Raw genomic sequence first — 22,895 nt, forward strand, 5'->3', positions numbered from 1 at the left:
TTTAGTTTTTTTTGTTAAGTTCTAATAGTTTATCAATTTTTTCAAACGAAACTCACAATTATATTAATGACAGTTTAAAACACATTTATCCAAATATGTTATCAACTTAAACATTAGACAACTTTAAAATTTTACACAATTTTTAAGTAGGAAAGCTTAAAAGTCACCTTAAAAAATGGTAAGCCAAACACTAATTTTGCAATGTCAACTCTCGGAGGTAGGCTATCTCCAATAGGGATCTCTATCTCAATCTTTATTATATCATAAATAATTCACTCCTTATTTTGATTTTGCCTAAAAAATTGTGTTTGCTCCAATCACACTCTTTATTCTCTTCTCTATTTGATTTCTTATTTCATTTATTTATTAATAAACTTCAATTCTATTTATTTTACTTTACTTATAATTTTCAATATTATAAAAATTTAGTAGTGAAAATTTACACAAAATAATCAGATACACACATACACATAATCTATAATAAAATACATAAAATAATCAAATACACGCATATACAAAATTAATAATCAAATACACAAATCAATAATTAAATACACACATACACAAAATAATCAAATACTCATATATATAAACTCAATAATCAAATACACAAATCAATAATCAAAATACACAAATATCCAATATCACTCATTCAATACACAAATAAATAAAAAATTCAAAAAAAAAAAATCACAAACCAATCTAGGACGAACGATGAACAGTAAGTCGCAGCAATAGGTTCACCGCAGGTCATTCTGCTCATTGCCTTCGATAACGCTTCTGCTCGTCGTCGCTGCTGCTTCCACTAGTCACCACAATTATAGGATCTAGTAGTCAATTTCGTCTTTCGCCATGCCTAAACTGTGTCTTCTCCGAATCTATTATTGCCACTTTTGCACATTCTCTTCTTTGGTTGATGTCATCTTTGTCGTGTTTGGTCGACTTCTCCCATCATCGATGGCCGTTGCGGGAGGAGAGATGGTGAAAATCCTCTTGTAGATTTCAATCGCCACATCAAGCAATGCTTTTGAGTTTTGCAAAATTTTTTATGATGGCAAGGTCTGTTGGAGGCATCAAATCGGGGTTTGCTTACTATATTTCTCTTTGCAAGCAAAAATAGCAACCCTATTAGAGTTAGCCTAAAGCTCATTGTCTTTGTTGAAAACCATTGCTTGCGCCGATGGGTTTTTTATTTATTTCCTGATTTTTTATTTTTATTTTTGTTTAAACTTAATTTAATATAATTAATTAAAATTTAATGATCCAAATTAATCTTAATTAGGGTTTAAATGACAGTGTTTGTAAGGATGATATGTCTAAGCAAAATCATATAAACCATAAGAATCTCTAGAGTCATTTATAAACCATAAAAGTCTCTATGAAAATGACCTAAGCCACAGATTTTAAGCTGATGCCGTTAACATTCCTTGAGGCTTGAGAGAATATATATATATATATGTTCAATGACAATTGATCAGTCTCAGTTTTATTTTCAATATGTGTAATATCTCAAAATTTGAAAATAAATAATAATTATTCAAATTGATATTTGAAGACGTTATTGAATATTTGAAAATTTAAAAGGAAGTATTTCTTTATGTGATTTTGAGGAAAATATGGAATTAAAGATAATTAATTAAATTATTTAAGAATGGTTAATCATTATTAATTATCGTATTTGTGGTGATTATTGAATATTTGTGAGTTAAAAGAAAATATTAATTTATTTGGGTATTTGGAGATTTAAGAAAAATGTTTATTTATGTTATTTTGAGAAAATAATTATTTAATTGGGAGTATTTATGAAAATAGTAGAATAAATTAATTTATTGGATTTTCTTGAAAATTTGGGGTGAAGTGTAATATCAGAAAAATTGGATCTGGGGGTGTAAATGTCAATTTATGGGAGTTCGGGTGTAAGGGAAATTATTAAAGGGGCGTATTTGTAATTAATGGAAATCTTTGGGTGCTGAACGTGATTTGCGTGTGCAGGTGGCTGGTGCGGGTTTGAGACTGAGGGGGAGCTGCGTGCGGATGGGAAAAATTGACTGATTTTTAGTCAGCCTCAAAGGCCCAAAACGACGTCGTTTTGGGCATGAGGCAGTGGCTTCCCAGCGGCTGTCATGTGGCTGCGTCTTGACCGCTTACTTTTGGCCAATTTAAGGCCTAATTCGAGTTGATTTCGCGCGGATCAGAAGAGAAAATGGAAAAAAATGAAAGAGAAGAAGAAGCAGCAGCGCCGAGGCTGAAAATGGAGGAATTTGGGGGTAAAATCCAAGATTAAATTTGGTTTAAATGGGTTTTAAATAGCCAGGTAAGTAAAGAAATGTGTATTAATCATTCTGTACGGTTGGAATTTCGTTTTGAGTCCTATTTTGCTAATTTTGGGAGTTATTTTATTTTACAGCGTATATTATTTTGGTGGCATTCAAGCATAGAAACGCTGTAATCAGCTTAAATGAGGCAAGCTCCCTCTACCGTTGTGATCTTTTTCCCTTTTGTGAACCCCACGCCTTTCCTTAATTCATTTTGGTTTCGCGTATTAATTATATGAATTAAGGATATTATTGGCATAATTTAATTTAAAATAAATATGAGATTTATTGGGATTTTATTTGCGGTGCACTAACGTGGGATTTTAGACGACTAAATTATTTATATGACACGGTAGATTTATTTAATTAAAGCTACGGTTTTATTTATTGCCAGCAAACGTTTTACTTTGCAGCGGGAATGCAGGAAAGGCAAGGAACGGCCGTGTAAAGGCAAGCTCCTAACCCTCTCCTCATGATCTTTAATTCCCGTGAAAGACCCCGTGATTTCCTGTATTTTATCCTCTCTCTTACCCTAATTCGACGCCTAGCATTAATTATTGAATGATTATTCATTTGTTTTAATTTAAATTAAATTCGGACTTCTAGAGTTTAATTGTTGAAAGCCTATGGGGGTTTGTACCGCCCCCACTCCTTTCAGAATGATGACGGACCCAACTTGGGGACTAGGTTCCTAGACGTACGAGTTTATTTATGGTTTTATTAGATTTATTTATGGTTCGGTTAGAGCTATTGAGCAGTGGGGCAAGGGTCGGTTGTTTGGTGATGTTGGGGTAGACTATCGTACAACCCTAATATGGACCATCAGGCGGACACTCCTAATCACTGAACGTTAACCGGTGCGGGACACTGCTGGTTAGCTCTGCCAGTATGTGATATATTGCACAGTTTGATATGTTGTATTACCGTTCATGGTTTGATATGCACATGGGTACGGGTTGCATGTGGGGATATTCATTTACTGAGTATGCTTGGACACGAGCATTCTAGCGTGGTTAGGTTGCATCCAGCACGGGCATATGCATCGTGTGGTTTACTATGTGGGCGAAGCATGGCCTGATGCCTGGATATATGGGCGCCAGTGTATCACGTTGATGTTCACTACGCTATTGCATTTCTATGTGCATTACATGGTTACTGGTAGTTATTAGTTCTCGGACGAGAGGACCATTTCGAGGGAGCCTATGGCTCGGGTGTTGGGAGTACTGACACGGACACACGGGTGACGAGAGCACCGACCCGAGACAACGCGCGCAGGTTTGTTGGAGATTTATATTGCCTCTCAGGGTAGCGGCAGGTTGATATGAGACTTGGGTGCCGTGTGTCTTATATGGGGGCTAATGACCGGTATGTGCTTTTATTATGCTATGATATTGTGTTGTAGCATCTCATGGCTTGTGTGTACGTGGGGGTTTATTCTGGGGAGAGTTTTTTTGGATTTATACCGCTTTCAGCCTTTCTTTTTTATGCTTGCTGAGTCTCTCGACTCACTTTGCTTTCCATCATTCCAGGTAGTGGCAGCGTGGGCCATGGCAAGGGAGTCAGCTTTTAGCGGCAGAGTTGGTATGGTGTACAGGCAGTCCCGTCAATCCCGATCAACTCTGATAGCTCAGTAGGATTTACTTTATTATTTTGTACTGTGCTAGGTCTTTCCTCGAGTCTCGTGTATATTGGCACAAGAGTTTTTGTTTATTTATTATCATGTGATCGTTGTATTAGCGGGGTACCCGTAGTGTATGCATGTATATATTGTTTCGCTTTCGTTGTTTTAAATCTTGTGTATGCATGCCATGATAATTCTTGTCTTGTGTGATTCATTCTTTCCCCTTCCGTAAGTGCTCCCGTTCGGGTAGTCCAGGTGATTGGGGGATATCCGGGCAGGGGTGCTTACAATATGTGTAGTTCTTTGCGTCCAATGGTTTCCCTTACTTAGTTCAGCAAAATCCTTCAAGCCACTTTTCTTAAAATAATCTGTACTGATTTGGGATAATCGTCTTTATGTAGTCTCCCACCATTCGTACATTTGATTTTGACAAAAGAGTTAATTGTAAGTGGAGATTTTACCTTATTACATAAAATAAAGAATCAAATTTATAATCTATTAGTGTGAATTCCAATTTATCATGACCTAATTATTTGACATGTGCCCCGAAAGCAATAATAATCAATAGTGTTAGCTTGTAGAATTACTTGATATTATCTTAGTTTTAAATTCTCAAGATTTTTCTTAATCGATTCTAAAGGTGACGTTGTATATTAAGAGGACATAAAGAAAGGTTTTTTTTTTTTTTTAAAAAAAATGTGCCTAATTTCCCTTCTTTTTTTTTTTTCATATTATTCCTTTTTTTTCCATTTTTTTCTCTCCTTAATATGCCGACACATGCGTAACTATCACCTCATGCTCGCTATGCACTCAATTGTGCCATCGTCTCCAATCATCTTTAATTAATGACCGATCATCAAAAACTAATCTCAATTAATTTCAACCTATTTTCTTCACTTTTTTCTTTTCTTTTCTTTTTTTTCCTATCTTTTCCTCATTTGTCTCCTCTTTTTTAATTTCCTTTTTGGTTCAACCAATCTTAATTGAACCTAGATTCCAACGGGACCACTAATCATCCCCTCTAGGGTTGGCAATGGTTCGGTTTGGTTTCGATTTTTGCCAAAACCATTACCAAACCAAACTTAAATTACTAAAACCAAAACCAAACCATTATCCATTTGGTTTTAAAAATTTAAAATCATAACCAAATCATTCAGTTTCGATTTGGTTTCGGTTTAACTATTGTTTTTTTAGTTTAATCCATATCAACAAACAAAGACAAATAGCATTCATAAATTTTTTTGATAATTTCACAACAAATAAAGATAAATTCTAATAAAGTTACCTTATTCTTGCATAAAGTTACAAAACTTATTGGATATAAAATCACATTTCCAAACCTACAATTGTTAAAATCAATAAATTAATATGTGCATAATTAAATTGTAATTTAAGCTAAAAAAAATTAGTTACGAAAATTAATACCTTCATCAACAACATTAATATATTCTTCGTAAATTGATGCATATCCATTTGAAATGAATGAGCCAACTCCATCTAACAAAATTATAAATATAAAAAATAAATTAATATGAAGAGAGATGAGGCAGAGAGCGAGAGGCAGCGAGGGTGAGAGAGATCGAGGGTGAGCGAGAGCAAGAGAGATCTAGCGAGGGCGAGTGAGAGCAAGAGAGATGCAGAGAGCGAGGGCGATTGGGGAGCTCGCGCGGAGGAGCAAGAGAAATGAGGTAGAAAATGTGAGAGAGATTGAGGGCAAGCGAGAGCGGGGGCCGAGCCCTAGCAAGAGCATGAGAGATCCAGCGAGGGCGAGCGAGAGCAAGAGACATGCAGAAAGCAAGGGCGAGGGCGGGCGGACGAGCAAGAGGCAGCGAGGGTGAGAGAGAGTGAGAGTGAGGTTGAGAGAGGAAGGAGAAGAGAATGAGAGAAGGGTTTGCAAGCAAGGCAATTGGGTTGGGGTGGGCTGGGCTCAGGTGGACGGGGTTGTATATAATATATATTATATATACACATTATACATATTATATATATAATATATTATATATATATATATTCGGTTCAGTTCGATTACCCACTATTCGGTTCGGGTTTTGGTTTGGTTTTAGTGAAAACCATAATCAAACCATACCCATTGAAACAGTGTTCGATTTTTCCCCGAACCAAACCATTACCCAGTCAAACGGTTTTTAACCTCGTTGACCGGTTCGATTTCGATTCGGTTCCCCACGATTTCGATTGCAATTGCCATCCCTAATCCCCTCATGACCTCAAGAATGTATGCCGGGCCTCTTCTCTTTGCGTTTTAATTTAATTTTGAGTTTTAAATTTATTTTTTATTTTAATAATCTATTTCAAAAAATTAAAAACTTGTTTTGTTTATTATTTTGAAAAATATAAAAAATTAGAAAATAATTTTTGTTTTGAAATTTTAAAAATAATTTTTTATAATATTTTATTTAATAAATTTAACTATTTAGTAAATTAGAATTATTTAATATTAATATATTATTAAGAAATATATATTTTTTAAAATTAGTGAATTTTGTAATATTTTTTGTTATAAAAATAAAATATGAATAAATAAATAAATTAATATACAAAAAAATAAGAAGGGGAAAGTTCAAAAATCATGTATATATACATATTATATTACATTCTAATACAAGCTTCTATAAGCTTAGTTGGAGGAGGGACAAGCTCGAAAGCCAAGGAGGAAGAAGCTGGAGATGATCGTCGCAGGATATTGCTGATGATGACAATAGCAAGATCGATGATCATGCTCGGTCGCAAAGGACGACGGACAAAGTAAGGCCGTCGAAAACCAAGACCATTGAAGCGACGATGGGTAGTGATGGCGATGGCGAAAAGGTCGCCAACGAGCATGGCCACGATGGAAACAAGCAGTGAAGGTGATGGTCGCAGGAGACTGACCATGACAAAATCATGTGACCCAACAAGCTGAGGGCTGCAACAACGACGGCATGAGGGTTGCAGGTGAAAGGCAATAGCGGATTGAATGTCATTTTTCGTGTTTTGGCCGAAAATAATTAAAATTTGAGTTTCTTTTATATTTTTTTTTGTTTTTAAAAATATGTTTTAAAAAATAAAAAATAAATACATTTTTACTGTATTGAAAAACTAAAAATAACAACAACAAAAAAATGTCCTAAACCTCTTATGTAAACCTCACCAAAGCCACACAAACCCATGTTAATCGATTGATAACTCAATTCGAATTTATGTAAAAAATCTTGGGTCATATTAAATATTTATGGGTAAATCCGTCCATCCAAAAGCCAAGGTAGACCATAAAGCAATCATTCAACCTTATCTCCAACCTTCATATGCCACCACACGATGATTTAGATCCAAGTTTTATGAATCACATTCATTTTCAATACAAAATTCGATTACATATTTAGTGTGACCCAGGCGTAAGATAGGCAAATCACTTCTAGAATTGGGCATTCCCTAGATTTAAGTTTGCTTTTATTCTTTTATAATTTAAATGAAATCTATAACATATACTAGTTACATAATATTTAAGAATATTAAGTTCCATAAAAATAATAACTAATAAAATAATTTATCACATTAATAAAGTAATACAATACAAACTAAATATGAATATGTATAATATATTCTAATATTATATACTTTTTAGATAAAAGAAGTTGAGGGTAGAAAAGGATGTGCCCTCTCTCCAGTTCCTGTTGGATGAGAGAGAGAGAGAGAGAGAGACTTCTAAAAGAAATTGCTATTTTTGTCGGTTAGGTGATTTGACAAACTTAATTGACAAAATTAACATTACTCACTTTCAAGAGCTTAATTAACACAAAAAACGAATGTCATTGACTAATATCAATTAATATTTTGACTGAAACATTTCACCTATACCACTTTAATATCGTTCAGCGCCTTAATCTCGTTAATCTATGTAAAATAAAATATGGACCATATTAGTTATTCATTAAGGCCTATACCTTATATTAGACACGCACAAATAATTAAAATATTCTTCACGTCTCATCGCCTTAGGTGAAGAATATTTTTATCATTTTAATTATATTGTATAGTCTAATATGTAACTCAAGGAGTACTATTAGGATTTATTATTCAAAATGTACTAATATTGTTATTTATTTTTACATTTAAATTTCATGTGGCCTTAATTTCATTTACATGTAGATTTTTACATTTAAATTTCATGTGGCCTTAATTTCATTTACATGTAGATTTGTTATTTGAGTTGTGTATAATTAATCTAGGTTGAACCGTCAGTGTTTGCAGCCCAACAAGCCCAAGCTTATTGTGTCAAACTCATTTATCTCATCCCTATCCTTGACCTGCATATATATAAAGCAATGAGATTTGGAAGAACTCTGTAGAACTCGTCATTTTAACACACACACACTTTAGAAACCCTAATCGTTCGAGCAAGAGCGAGAGAGAGAGAGAGAACAAATTCAAGAAACAAGATTGAAGAATGGAAAAGGCGAACTCGATGATCAAAAGGAACGAAGAAGCGTGCGTTTCCAATCTTGGCTCATGGTATGTATGTATCACTTGGGGTGTTTTTCAATGAGAGATTAGTGAGGCATGAGTGTTAGGTTATTCGAGTATTTTGAACATTGTACTCTATTGCATTTCTCATTGTTATAGTTTTTGATTTGTGAGTTGCCATGATGATCTTGTGTGTATATATATTCTATAAATCCCTTGATTATTCTAGTGGATTGACTAGAGGTGAAACTTCTGGCGTGAGTAAGATTTTTTGATCCAAACATGTATATCTCTTGTTGTTTTTGGGTGCATTATGTTGTGCTATTCGTTTTTGTTTTGGCTTTCAATTCCAAATTGTTTCTTGATACTTCTCTTGGTCTTGACTGTATAACTGTGTGATTGGTTCACAAGTTTATCAACAAGTACAAATAACATTTTTATAAAATATATAACTATGTATCAAAGTCGTAATCCCACCGCCGTAAAGCCAGTTATACTAAGTGAATTGTCTAATAAATCAAAGAAAGAGAACCAACCAACCAGACTCCAATAGTATGATGACCCTAAGAAGTAAGAACAGCTCCAGGCCTACAAGATAGTTTTATTGACTTCAGCACAAGCTGGCTGGCATATATAGTTAAATAGCCAATACAAACACGAAGAAATAAGTTCATGACATAACTGCTCATCAGTATATAAATATATTCAAACGTGTGTGTGTACATATATATATACATGCAGCTTCCACCACAGGAATCTAAAGCTTAGGAACGGTGACACGGAGAAGTCCATCCCTGCAGCAATAAGGCTAGTCAAAATACATACTTGCAACAAGTACATATATATAGTAGAATATGAGTAAACCTTATGGTTGTGCAATGGTGGCACAGTCCTAGTCCATGGCCAGAACAGGCCGGTTAAAAGGATATTCGTATTGCATCCTAGAAAATAAAGATAAACCGCACGAGTTCATGATTTTAAACGGGTGTTGAGTTGGAAGCTCAATACTGCTGAGTGTGCTTTTCCAAGCAGAACATTTTAAGAAACAGAACATGATATCTTGACAATGCCGATACAATTTGAATAGACCCGATGTTATGACATCAAATCCAGCCCGTATTAGGTTTCACACCACTAAATCAACATTTCCAGTTGAATGGGAAGTTCTTGTGGCACACTAGCATTTGACTTAGAAAGAATAAATATGCTACAGGTCTACTGTTTATAGTTTCCTCTTGATATCACCCGCTTTCTTGTTAAGTGATGATTGACTTCTTGCTTAAAACTTATTCCAAAGCCAGATACAGTATTTTTCCATGTTAAAAAAAGGGGGCTAAAAACAGGGGGAGAAAAGGGGGATATAGAGAAACCCCGTAAATCAAAGTTGAATATCGGGTGTAGTAAAGTAGGACATGGGCATGGATAGAGATAGTTGGAAGTCTAGAATTTATGTAGTCAGCGCCAATTAGTGGGATTAAGGCTTATCATTGTTGTTATAACATGTAGTAATGTTAGATTCCACGCTTAAAAGTGGATGAATAGAGACCACGTAGTAGGGAAAATGGGACCCGCTAACACCCACCCCACCACCTCCGGGCAATTGCTAACTGAAACGGCTGTCAATGGCATAAGTCCCCCATACCAGCACCGATAAGGGATTGCAACACAACTTCTTTTTTTGTTTGGTAAGATAAAGTAGCCATTCATTATTGTTCTTATGTGTGAAATCACTATGCCAGAGGTTTATCCTACATAGGATTGATTGAATTTACCAGAGATGCAAATGTTTCACGAATGGCAAAACTTTATATTTAGCAAATAACTAGTGAAATTGATCAAACCTAAGATGCATAATTCGAAAGGCAATGAATGGGATTAAACTGGGACTTACACAAACTCTGCGGAGACATGGTCCTTGTCCACATTACTGGGCAGGGGCCACACAACCTGGAATGGCCCGTGTGAAACCTTCATCTTGTGATATGCAGACATTGTCTCATTTGAACTTGCCATAGTCCAACAATGCATTGAGTTTTTACCCGTCACGGTCAAGCTGTAAGGAAATGAATTCTCACTTTAGAACTATATACAAAGCACTACTTCTTTGATAGCAGATAATTACTTGGGTACAAAAACCTAAGGCCACAAATAAATCTAACAGACTGAAACACCTTGCTTTGAAAATAGAAAAGTCAAAACAGATAAAAACACAAAAAACTTAAAAAAAAAAAGACAAAAAAACACAAGATGACATTGGAGGTTGGAATCTTAGAAACTGAATCAACCTTTGATCGTTGACCTCTACTCTGATGTCACCAATACTGACACCTGGAAGTTCTACCATAACAATGTAACTGCGTCCAGATTCTGCAACATCCATCCTCGGGGTCCTCTCAAATCCTGTATTACATAATATGCAGAAGAAAAGCAATCAATGATTAACATCTCAAACTTGAATCTATGCCAGAGAAACCATATTTTCATAAATGACAGTCCAAAAGATAAGAATGACGGAGAACAATTAATCCATAATTTATAGTATCTTAACCCAACATTTTCTGGCAGGCACTTCAACATTTTTTAAGACTAAAATGTAATCTCTCTCTCTCTCTCTCACCCTCTCTCTCTTCATCCCCCCCCCCAAAAAAAAAAAAAAAAAAGAAAAAAAAAAAACCACCAAAGTCTTGAACCCAAATTTCAATTTCTTACTTGACCAATTGGTACTTCCAAAGGATAGAAAATCCATGCCCACCGAAGAAAGAACCGCTGAGCAAATCATTTGAACTATGCATGAAAAAAGCCACATTTTTAGATATCAAAAACTCCTTACTATTGGATTTAAAAGAAGGTATTTTTTTCCTGGAATAGAATCGCTGCTGTCCAGTAGTTGTTCTGTTGGGCCTGGCAAACTGAGGCTCTGGTGCAGAGAATTCGCATTCTCTTGCCCCAGGCTGGATCATTCCGATATTTGAGAATCTGGGTTCCATCTTAGCAGGTTTAGAAAACAAAGGTGCTTCCAATGTCCTGGAAGAGTCAACACTAGAAGTAGAGCCTTTGAGAGGCACATTGGCCTGAACAGAGCTAGACTGGCAAAATCAGGACACACACAGCAGAGAGACATAACAGAAATCAGTAAAGTAAAATCCACGAAAAACTTATAGGCTTGGAAAAAGTTTAAAAGAGGAAACTAACACCTGATCCATTGAAACCTGCCTCATGAAATAAGCTTGAGAACAAGACCCTTGCCTTGCAAAATTCATCCTGTTGTCGAACCTCCGGATGACAGAGTTCAAACTACTACTGCAGTTCTGAGGAAAGAAGGACAAGTGAGCCAATTATAAGTGCACTCCATAAAAGCGGAATTGAAGAACAACAAATACTCCAACGCATATACTATGCAAAACAATATTACCAACTAGAATTATAATTTGGTGATGGCTAAATAATTGTATGGGGTTTCCTTGGATTTTATTAAAGCGGTCCTTGGCTTTGAATTACGCAATATTTATTTCTTTTTCCTCTGTTAAGAATAACTGATGCTGGAATAAAAATACAAATTGCAACTCAACAAAATAAGTATGCTGATGACACATGAATTACATATCAGACATCAGATGTCTTCTTTGGATGGTTGCGAAATAATCATCTTAACCAACTCAATAAGCAAATCAATGATAAATCATGAGACTTATAATTCAATGCTTGAAGGTGCTCATCATAATCAATTACTGTTCTTTTTAAGTGTAAAAAGCATAAATGGTTCAGAAAAGGCACATAGACAGAAATAAGAATGGCTCAAAGTGGAAACTCCCCCAACTGCAATCATGTACTAATTACAATCTCTTAAAGCTAAACATGAGTCATGGATAATATCTTAGCTTTCAATTTGCGCGCGATGGATGGATTTGGAATCTCTTAAATCCAACTCATTAGAGCAAAAGCCTTTCTGTAGAAATAGAAGTAGGTGAAGAATTACCATAGGAAAGACGTGGGTTGCGGCGCCGGAAATATCTTCGGCGGCGACGGCGACGAAGTGGGCGGCAATCGTGTTAATCCTCCGTCTCACTCCCTGACTTTCCATCTTCGCCGTCTCTCAAGAAACAAAACCTATCTAAACCTCGCGGGAAAGTATGGAAGAAAATGCAGAAGTGATGAACTTAAGACGAAATGAAAGTGCTTGAGTAATGGAAACCATAAGGGTCAGATATTTCTCGTAGATGGAACTTGGAATTGGCGTTAAAATATCTGAAACCCACAAAAATATCATCGAGGAGATACTTCTTTGATGTCTGTATCATCACCCGGATACTTTCTTTGCCTGCTTTGGCAGTTACTCTGTTTTTTTTTTCCTCTTTTTTTTATTTCACACACCAATTCTAAAATTTAAAAATCGTGTATTTTTAAAAAAAATATTCATCTTTTTTACCATATCATAAGAGGTTGTTTGGCTTAGCGATTTGACCGCATATAAGCCATTTGTGCAGTTGATCCGCTATGGTGGGTTTGATAGTTAACTATTTGGCTTAGCGTTTCAACTTATACGATATCCCACTAAAAAGCTGCTATAGCAGCGTTTAGCAAAAGTTAGTATCCCCAGCTTTGCGAGAAAATGTTATATCATTGATTAACAAAAATACCAAAATATCCTTCATTACCGTTACCCAAAGCTCTTTTCTCCATCATCTTTTCCGAAGTTGTGCTCTGCCATTACCACCGCTGCTGCCGTCGCCCCTCCTCCATACTGCCATCGCCATTGTCGTCGTGCAATTGGGCCGCCGCAAACAGCTCGTGTTGGTGGGTCGCGCCATCATCTCATCTAGTTCCAGCCATCGCCATTGCCTCATCAGGTGCCACCTCCTCTATCGCTAGTGGCGTCCCCAACCTGTAAGTGTATATACAATATATACGCTTACAGGTATATATATATATTGTAAATATATTAATGGTACTATTTTTTTAAAAAATAAAAGATATATATATTATATTGATATATTTTTTAATAAGTAGGTATAATTAATCTATTTTTTATTAAAAATGATATTTTTATAAATTTTATTTGTATTATTTAACATCATATCTATTTTAGTCTTTTTGTCAAGTTTTGACAATTTATCAGATTTTATAAACCAAACACATAACTATTAATTCACAGCTTAAAAGCATATTTATCCAAACACACTATCAACTTAAATACCACACAACTTTTATACTAACTACTAACTAACTTAAAAGCTCCAATTAAAAACAGTAAGCCAAACAACCTATAAGTTATAATGATAATAAAAATTAATGATTTGACCCTTATTTTTAATCCATTCCCTCATGCTTTCTCTCTCTTGTACTCATTTCTTCCTCAAGTCATTTTATAGGGCCAGACAAGCTTACCGATGCAATTATCGAATGGGGGCAAAATAATGAAATTGCCCCCGCTCACTTTGCAAATTTGCAAGCCACTGTCTTACTCTCCCATCTCCCTTCCCATGGTCATCGCTGCCCTCGGCTCGCCGCCGCTCCTTGTTGCCTCACCTCGCCTCACCGACCGTCGTTGCACGGCGAGGCTAGGCGATGGAGGTGAGGGCAGCGAGGCGACAGAGGCGAGGATAGCGAGGCGCGACGCGCGAGCCGAGGGCAGTGACAACCATGGGAGGGGAGATGAGAGAGCAGGGCAATGGCTTGCAAATTTACAAAGTGGACGGGGCAATTTCATCTTTTTACCCCCATTCGGTAAGCCCGCCAATCACCCTATGTGGCTCTCAAGACTTTTCCTTCTTCCTCACATTGATTTCAGTAATGACAAGCACAGGCATTGATGTGTCCATTTCTTTTGTCTCTTGTGCTGGCGATTTGAGATCGGAAAAAATGTCTCTTTACACAAACCCACTAAATGTGACCAATGCGACAAGGTTGGAATCTCGTGGCAAAGATTGACTCTAGCGAGTTTAGAATAGGGGATTTGGAAACCTTTTAGGCATCAATTATGATAAAGAATGGTGAGGGCGATGACAAATAATAGCTAGTAAATTTCTCGCTCATCTTTCTCTCTTTATATATGTATCACTCTATTTATCTATTCTTTTATCTTTCTTGTGATCTTGAAGATACCCTATAAAAACCTAGAAAATAATTTGAAAGAACTTGAAGATTTTTTGAGTTCATCTCAATCGAGAATAGAGCTCAAACAATAGTGGTGGTCATCAACTGTCTCTCTCAATGATGATTTTTTTGTTTTTAGAACTGAGTGTCTTTCTTTTTATTTTTCTCTGTCTTTATTTTCATATCTCTATCTTTTTCTATAGGCAATGATTTACTGATCTTCTTTCTCTTTCTATCTTTATCTCTCTCATTTTTATCTTATTTCTCTTTATCCATCTAAGAAAAAATTGATCGACAATGTGTTATTCTTTTCTTTGTAGTCTATGTGTTCTAAACTTGTCGGTTGCCGTCGTGGTGATAGCTGGTGAGGGCCTTTTTTTTTTTTTTTTAATTATAAGCGCATTTTGAGATTTTTTTTAAATAAAATTAATTGCTATTATATAACAATAAAGGGTATGCTATCTTAAGGAAGGTTAATGGCATTTTAAAAAATATAGGGTAACCAATTTAAACACACTTTAGGAATAGTTTATGAAATTTACCCTTGTTTTTTTTTTTTAGTTTTATAGTTACTTTTCTTTTTATCTAACCCCTTTTCTTTTCTTTGTGAGTTCGGAATATTACTTTATGTTTGGAAAAATTTCACATATTACCCTAAGTCTAATCAAATTGCATTGATTACCCTGTGATTTTAAAATGCCACTCACTCTCTCGTCCTATTAATAGATCATGAATTGACTATTTTGCCTTTATATTTAAACTATTTTTTCTCTCTCATCTCTCATTTTATCTCTATTTCTCTCTAATTTCCCACGTGTTAATTCAAGCAATTGTTCCACGCGACAACTTTATTTTTTTTTCTTCCATTTTCCACTCTCTTACTAGTTGTCGGTGATTGATTGAAGTTTTGCTAGAAACTCCACTGATTGATTAGGCTTTCTATAAAAACCCTCATGATAGGATTTTTGCATCTCTCTCCTTGATTTGCAAAATTTCACTAATAGTGAATAAGTTTTTGGGATGTGGTTGTCGAAGATTTTCTCACAAGACATTATTGATTAAGATAGTGATAGAAGAGATAAATTCAAACAATTCTCGTCCCCCCTCCCCCCCAAAAAAAAAAATCTCTATATATATCTTTTTATTTTCATTTGTCTCAATAATAATGACATTTCTATCAACCCCATTTGTCAACAAGATTTTTGCAATCCCATGTTTGCAATTGGGATGGAATTGTAGAAACCCCACTAGTGATAGACTCCTTTTATATATCTTTCCATTATTATTCATTATCAGTGTTTCTATTAGTCATCAACGACAATGATGAAAAAAACCTAGATATGTTTGGCTAGTAATATTCAGCTACTATTTTATTTTTCTTTTTTGCTTTTATGTAAACACGTTGGAGAGAAAGAGGCAATCCTAGTTTAGGAATTTAAAAAAACTAATTACTATTCTTTTAACAAAAAAGGGGCTTATGTGTTACATAGTTTATGAAGTCAAGAAAAGTTAGTGGCATTTTTAAAAAACGCAAGATTGGTTGATGAAATTTTCACTTTAATTAGAAAAGGGCAAATTATTATAAGTTTTTATTTAATTTTAATTTTATAATGATTTTTAAATTATTTTCAAAATTATATTAAACTTTATATTTAGTTTAATTTTTTAATAATATATCAAACTTTGTATTTAGTTTTAAGTTTGTGCTGATTTTTAAATAATTTACATTTTAATCTTTTTAGGTTCAATTTAAATAGTTTGAGTTTTAGTGTAATGGTAAAGTTATTTGAAAAATTAGTGTAATGGTAAACTTATTAAGACAATTAATTTTTTAAAATCAGAAACATAAATGGCATTTTAAGAAAATACTTTACTGACATGACTTTATAATATTAAAATATAATATTAATTTATATAATAGTACAGTTGTGAATAAGCATGCAAATGCATATGTTTTTAGATATTATTATTTGATCATATTTATTGTTGTCAAACTCGTGAGTTAAGTCGTACGAGTTATGTAATTTTAAATGAGTGAACTCACTTATAAACTTGAATTTTTATAGAATTATAATTGATTTGCGATTTAATACTGTAAACTCGGTGATAAATTTAATAAACTTTGAAATTCACATTATATATAAATTAATATTTAAAATTTTAATTATGGATAAATTATGGCAAATGGACTTAATATTTATAAATTTTATATTATTTAGTATTTTTGAAATCAATAAATGAAATTATTTTGAAATAGGTAGATATATGTATTTTATTAATTAGAAATAAAGTTATAAAGTATAATAATTATACTATTAAATAATATTAATTATTTTTTAATAAAATTATGTCATTCTGAACATATATTTACATATATTAAAGGATATTTTTAATTATTTTTAAAATTTTATAATTTTATTATCCGAGTTTATGATTTTATTTTATGGATATTTTTTTAATTTTAACAACCTTAATCCTATTTATTATACAAAATTAGTAACGAGATCGAGACCGGATTCATTCTACTCATACTTAATACAAATGCATATAAATCATAAATTACACCTATCATTAAATGACCACTTTACCCTTGGGTTCTTTACTTTTTCTAAACTATATACATAAATTTTATTTGATAGAATTATATTAAAAATATAATTCTAAATTAAAAATATATGTATATTTTCTGAAAATATATTAAAATATGGTATAATTATAGAAAATATTTTTAAATTATTGTTATACTTGAAAATTTTATTTCATAATCTTTAACTAAATATATTTAGAAATTTTAATCCTAATTTATATATTAATAAAATCTAATGTTAATATATATAATATATAAATATTACTTATAAGTATTTAGTTTTTATATATTTAAAAAAAAAACTGGACTGTAGAATTTCTTGAAACAAACATGAAAGTATTTCAATAGATTGTGAAATTTCTCAAGTTTTTTTTTAAATATAATTTCTTGAAAAAGTTGATAACATAAATAAAAAAATAAAAAAATGAATCGAAATCAATCATTATTGGATGGTCGTCACAACACCCGATAAAACTTGGCCCGTGCTTATATCTTTGTCTCTCTCTCTCTTATTTTTGCTCTTTCTCATTTTCATATTTAAATGCGGGTGTAATACAACATAATTTATAAAGTCAAAATAAGATTTTATTTTTAAAATCTCAAAGACATTGTTTGATTTAGGATATATTGTTTAATGCAACACAATTTAAGTATATATTTTTTTATTTGTTTAGAGTTACTAGTAGCCAATATTCCGGTTGCAAGAGTATTTCCATAGTTGTAGATGGGCGAGAAGTTTTTTTTTTTTTTTTGAACTTTATTATTAAGTCAAAACTCATTTTTTTAATTTTTTGAAAATAAATAAAAAATAAAACTGTAACTATTAATTAATATTATTTAAAATTTACTTATTTTATTGTCAAGTCGTCATCTCTTTAATTTAAATAAGAATAATGCTATTTGATCCTTCTACTAATACCTTTCAATCATGAAGTATGCTATTTTAAGTAATATTGTATATTCATATAATGTACTTTTATATTACATCAATATAAATATATTAGGTGTTAATATAAAAAAAATATTACTTACTCAAATAGTTAAATTATCGAGAGAATAATTAAAGATGTTAAATGACAAAAATAATTTTATCTAATTTGTAATCGTTATTTTTGGATGAAGTATTGACTTCTCTTATCCATGACATTTTGATGATAAATGATAAAAGTTCTATTCATGAAGTTAAATAGCATTTTATATGGGGAGCATCAAAGCTATATTTCTTCCTATACATGTAAAAAGATCCTAATATAAATAACATTTTCGGAAGAACAAATAGGATTGTGCTTTGAAAAATTTAGGGTGAATGGGATAGATGTGGAATATCAGGCAAGTACGTAACCGGGGAACCGTGCACTAATCACCGGATCTTAATCCTCTCCTCTCTCCTGCCTTTTCTTTGTTTCGAATCAATCTTTATATGATTATGAATGTTGCGGCAGCAAGGCTTCATTCACAAGATATGGAGCCAACGCCAAAATGACGTTAACATTCTGTCCGATTAATCCGAAAACATCTCTGAATCTCTCTGTGTTCGCGGAGGAGCCGATCAATACAAGAGAAGCGGATCAGATCTTGTTGTTCTCCGATCAGACGCTTCATTGATCTCTTGGAGCTCAGGTTAGTCTCTTTCTCTATGTAAATAACGCTTGTGCATGAACTAGCCTCACTCTTATGCTTCTGGAATCGCGCCATTCTCTGTCTTGAGTGTTTTGGCTGGCCAACTGCGTGTCATTGGATTGTTTGCGGCTGGACTCTTGCCGGAGAGTTTGTATTCTTTTCTTCGATTTTGTAGGTCTAAATGTTTCGTACGGACAAATCAGGAGTTTTAGTGATTGATAATATTTGATTCGTTTTATATTTTGACGTCTTTAACAGTTCCATGTACGTTTGCGCATTTGTTATGTTTATTGAATTGTGTAATTGTGGCTGCTTCTGGTGCAACTTCTCACGATAACAGGTGGCCTTCCGGAGCGTGGAAGAATTGGACTTGCTTATTTGACAAGCATTGCAGTTAGTCAGTTATTGCTTGATTTGATATCCGTGAATTTGCACATTTTGAGTTCATCAGGACAAGCTTTTGTGGTTGATTTGATTTGTCTTGCACCACCTAGGTGGCTGAAGACTGAAGTTAAGTTTGAAGGTAACTGTTGTCCTTTGAGTGGCTTGGAAAGCTGGATTTTAGATGGCTCTGAGCTCAAATAGGAAATGAGATGGTCTATGGTGGTTCTAGAATTGAGAAAAGATTGAGTCCATGTGAAATAACTTAAGTGAGAGAAGAAGTCAAGGGTCAGGTTTTCCAAGGGATCCTTCATTCTCAGGTTGGTGCAATGAAGACGGGGAAATCCTCATAGATGATCCACTAGAAAATGTGGATCAACTTATAGAAGACTTCCACTTTGTATTACCTTTTGCCACAAGAAGTTGGTATAGAATAGGTACATTCCAACAGGAACAGCAACCAGTATAGAAAGTTTTCAGCCAAAAAGTATGCAGATGAATGGCGATAACATTGAGGATGGTATTTCTGCTCTTGGCATGAGAACAGGAAATGGAAGTTATGCACATTTTGAGGTTGAAAATGGGACTCAAATAGATCAAGATTTCTTGGATCTTGGACATAATGAGTCCGTTTCTATGAATATACATGATTCATCACAATCAAGTAGCAAAGTTGCTATTTCTACTGCTGATGTGCTGAAGACATTGTTCTTTATACTTGTCTGGTACATTTTCAGCACATTGTTGACCGTGTAAGTTTCTCGTTTACTCAATTATGGTTTCCTAAATGTTTGATTCATAATATTTTTCTTATGACAGCAATACAGTTGTTTCTTCATCTTAATACAGTTTCTTTTGTGCCAGGTATAATAAAACTCTGTTAGGAGACAAATTGGGAAAGTTCCCAGCTCCCCTGTTGATGAATACAGTTCACTTTGCAATGCAAGCTGTGTTATCAAAGGCTATTACGTGGTTTTGGTCTCAAAAATTTCAGCCAAGTGTATCTATGTCATGGAGAGATTACTTTTTGAGAGGTAACTATATGGCTTTCTGCATGCTGTCTTTTCCTTTGCTTAACCAGTTCACATATAAATGTTGATTTGTTGTATTAGTTCAGGGATTTTCATGTCATTCAATGTTTTTTCTGAGTGATTTTCTTGATCAGTCTTGCAGGTTCTGTTAACTCTTTTCTTTTTTCTAAAGACTACATATTGATGCATACTGATTTATAACTTCGTTATGCCAGATATGTATAACTGGAATAGCAAGAAAAAATCATTCTGTCTTGTGGTTATATTACTTTTTGGGGGCAGTGTAAGAAGCACATATATGAATACAGGACATTAGATTTACTTTTCCAAGACAATGTAAGAAGCACCGATATGGTTACTGGACATGCTGACATGATAATTTAAAAAAATATAGGGCAAGACAAATCAAGAACACTCCAAATAAATAAAAAAAATTATGTATCTTCATATACGTTGACTAATTAATTCACATTCTAATTATTGGAAATAAAGGGGTTTCCTAGTATACAAGGCTTCTAATTTGCAAGGTTTGGGGAAAGGTCATTTTTGTATGGAACCTTATCCTTTCTTTTTTGCAAAGAGACTTTTAGCAACTCGAATTTTTGACCTTCTATTCATGAAGTAGCAACCTTATCATTGCTACCAAGGGCCCGCCTTCTTTATACAATCAGAAATAACATTGATTAAAAAGTCTTAGTATATGTTGTAGACATTATATTCATAAGAGTTTTGAGATTGAAAATTCTTAAAAATATAAAGCTTCTATATTGTTTATACTTTGCTATTGATTTGTGGCTTATTTTTTTTTTTTTTTAAAACTTATAACTTTGTTTAAGTAATGGACATAAAAGATCAGTGGACATGGATGACTAGTTGATAGGCACTTGGAAGTTCTCAACGACTGTCCATGATCAATACGATAGGATGCCTTCATAATAAGTGCCCATGCTTCTTAGAAGGCAACACATTTAGGGTTTTTTGTAAGATATGTACATAGTGAAACAGATTAAATAAACTATTTATTCTGTGAGTGCTCATTCCTCCTAACACTCTTGAAGCTGCTGTGAGAACAACATAAATATGGAAAATCACTTGGAACAAGCATTCTTCAGATTGTTGTGATATCAGTACCAGTTATGGTGAAGTGTGCTGAGCTGCTTGTCTAAACATTCTTAGTAAGATGAAAAATAAAACAAGAATCATTCTTAGTAAGATACACAAAATCAATTTCTTAAATTTGTAATGTAATTCTGTGTTTTTTTTTTGAGTGATAGACATCCATATGTCTGCCTTTGGATATGTGTGTCCTTCAACTGTTCTGGAAGAGTAAAACCAATAAGATATATTTGGATGAGTGCCAGACATTTTTGGAAGTGTCTATTGGTATCTGAAACTACACAGTAACTTCCCAGGAGTTTATTCGTTTCTTAGTTTGAGATCTTATAAGCTAGGATATTTTCTAAGACTTTCAGGATCTAAACATTTTCCACCTATCTTTAGGGATCTTACAAAGATTCAATCACCATATAAATGTGAATTTTTTTCCTCGTAGAATAAAATTTGACACATAATTAAGATATTTGTGCTCTCTTTTTCTATCTCTTCAATGATATTTTCTAAATTTACTATTATCTTCACTTCTCTATTCCTCACTTCATCAGTTTGTCTCTTTAATTATCTTTCATCTTTATTGTCCTATTTATCTAATTCTTTTCCTAAAAATCCTAGTGGAGTTAGATCGTTTAGTGTCTGCAGTTCCATTAGGAATGACAGGATTATGTGGATATTTTACAGTCTATAAAAGTAGAAGAAAATTGTAGTTGATTCCCTGCTAAAACCATGAGGGTCCTAGTAAAGTGGGTATACTACAACAAACAACATTCTAAGCCTTAGTCTTTTGAGGCTAAATGAATTCTAGCTTGCCAATATAGTGGACAAATTGTTGTTGCAAAATCTTTTGATGCTTCATTTGGTGTGAAATTTATCCTCTTTTCATTTCTTTTCTTGTTCTTTCTATTCCTACTTTTCTTTTCTTTTTTTCCTTCAAAGTTATCTTTTTGTCGGGGTTTTAGATTGAGGTCATATCAATTAGCATATTGAAGAATTTTCTGCTCCCTCCCCACCACCCCAAAAAAAAAATAAAAAATCATACATCACAATGAAAGCTATGAAATAGAGTGGTCTGATCAACTACCAGATTTCAAACCATTCTTATCATCTTGGTCAAATAATAATATTACCTCAGGCTTGGTTTCAGAGTTCATTGTCTTGTTTAGATCTGATTCCTCCATGAACTCCTTTGCACTGAGTCCTACATCAATATCATAGTTGACAAAATTTCAATTGCATAGTAGGACTTAGTTTAGATTCAGAAGACTGCCAGTCAAGTTATTTTCAGTTTCATATTTGGAATTTCTAAAATATTTCAACTCTTAGGGTATTTCTTTTCTCTTGGTATTTTATTTGTTTCACAATGGGAGTTTTAAGGGTGCATGTCTCACAGGAATAGTATGAGAATTTGTTTTTAAGTTGTTTTGACTTGATTCGTTTCCATGCAAAAAGATTGGCAGTTGTCTTTTGTATATACTTTGAGATGAGTATCTAGTTCTCTCATTTATTGGTTTTCATTGTCTAGAACAATGATTACTTGTCATCCAGATTATGAAGAGTATATATCCTTGTTCCCTTCTAAGTTATTTCATGTATAAATTCGTTACAAATGTTTTGGCTACTTTGGGGCATCATTTAATGTTATATGGCCCTTATTTCTCCCATTCATTTTCAAC

The 22,895-nt window shown here is 33.5% G+C and overlaps 2 protein-coding genes across 4 annotated transcripts in view; one reads left to right on the top strand and one right to left on the bottom strand.

Moving 5' to 3' along the window:
* Positions 1–8,968: 8,968 nt before the first annotated feature.
* Positions 8,969–12,657, bottom strand: LOC127791470 (uncharacterized). Its single transcript, XM_052321369.1, has 6 exons — positions 12,374–12,657; positions 11,592–11,705; positions 11,228–11,483; positions 10,683–10,797; positions 10,289–10,450; positions 8,969–9,191 (listed from the first exon to the last, which is right to left on the bottom strand). Exons 1-6 carry the CDS (start codon positions 12,476–12,478, stop codon positions 9,155–9,157), a joined length of 789 nt encoding a protein of 262 aa, XP_052177329.1. The 5' UTR covers positions 12,479–12,657; the 3' UTR covers positions 8,969–9,154.
* Positions 12,658–18,337: 5,680 nt separating this feature from the next.
* The window catches only part of LOC127791836 (probable sugar phosphate/phosphate translocator At1g06470), a 68,144-nt gene continuing 63,586 nt past the window's right edge, over positions 18,338–22,895 (top strand). Inside the window, exons 1-4 of one of the 3 annotated variants that reach the window (XM_052321963.1) lie at positions 18,338–18,697; positions 19,038–19,090; positions 19,192–19,830; positions 19,943–20,112. In XM_052321963.1, the coding sequence (XP_052177923.1) occupies positions 19,568–19,830; positions 19,943–20,112 (433 nt within the window). In that variant the 5' untranslated portion in view covers positions 18,338–18,697; positions 19,038–19,090; positions 19,192–19,567. Of the gene's footprint in view, positions 18,698–19,037; positions 19,831–19,942; positions 20,113–22,895 lie in introns of those variants that run through there. The other 2 variants (XM_052321962.1, XM_052321964.1) reach the window with 2 other exon arrangements.

Source organism: Diospyros lotus, chromosome 15 (genome assembly GCF_014633365.1).
Source record: "Diospyros lotus cultivar Yz01 chromosome 15, ASM1463336v1, whole genome shotgun sequence".
Lineage (NCBI taxonomy): Eukaryota > Viridiplantae > Streptophyta > Magnoliopsida > Ericales > Ebenaceae > Diospyros > Diospyros lotus.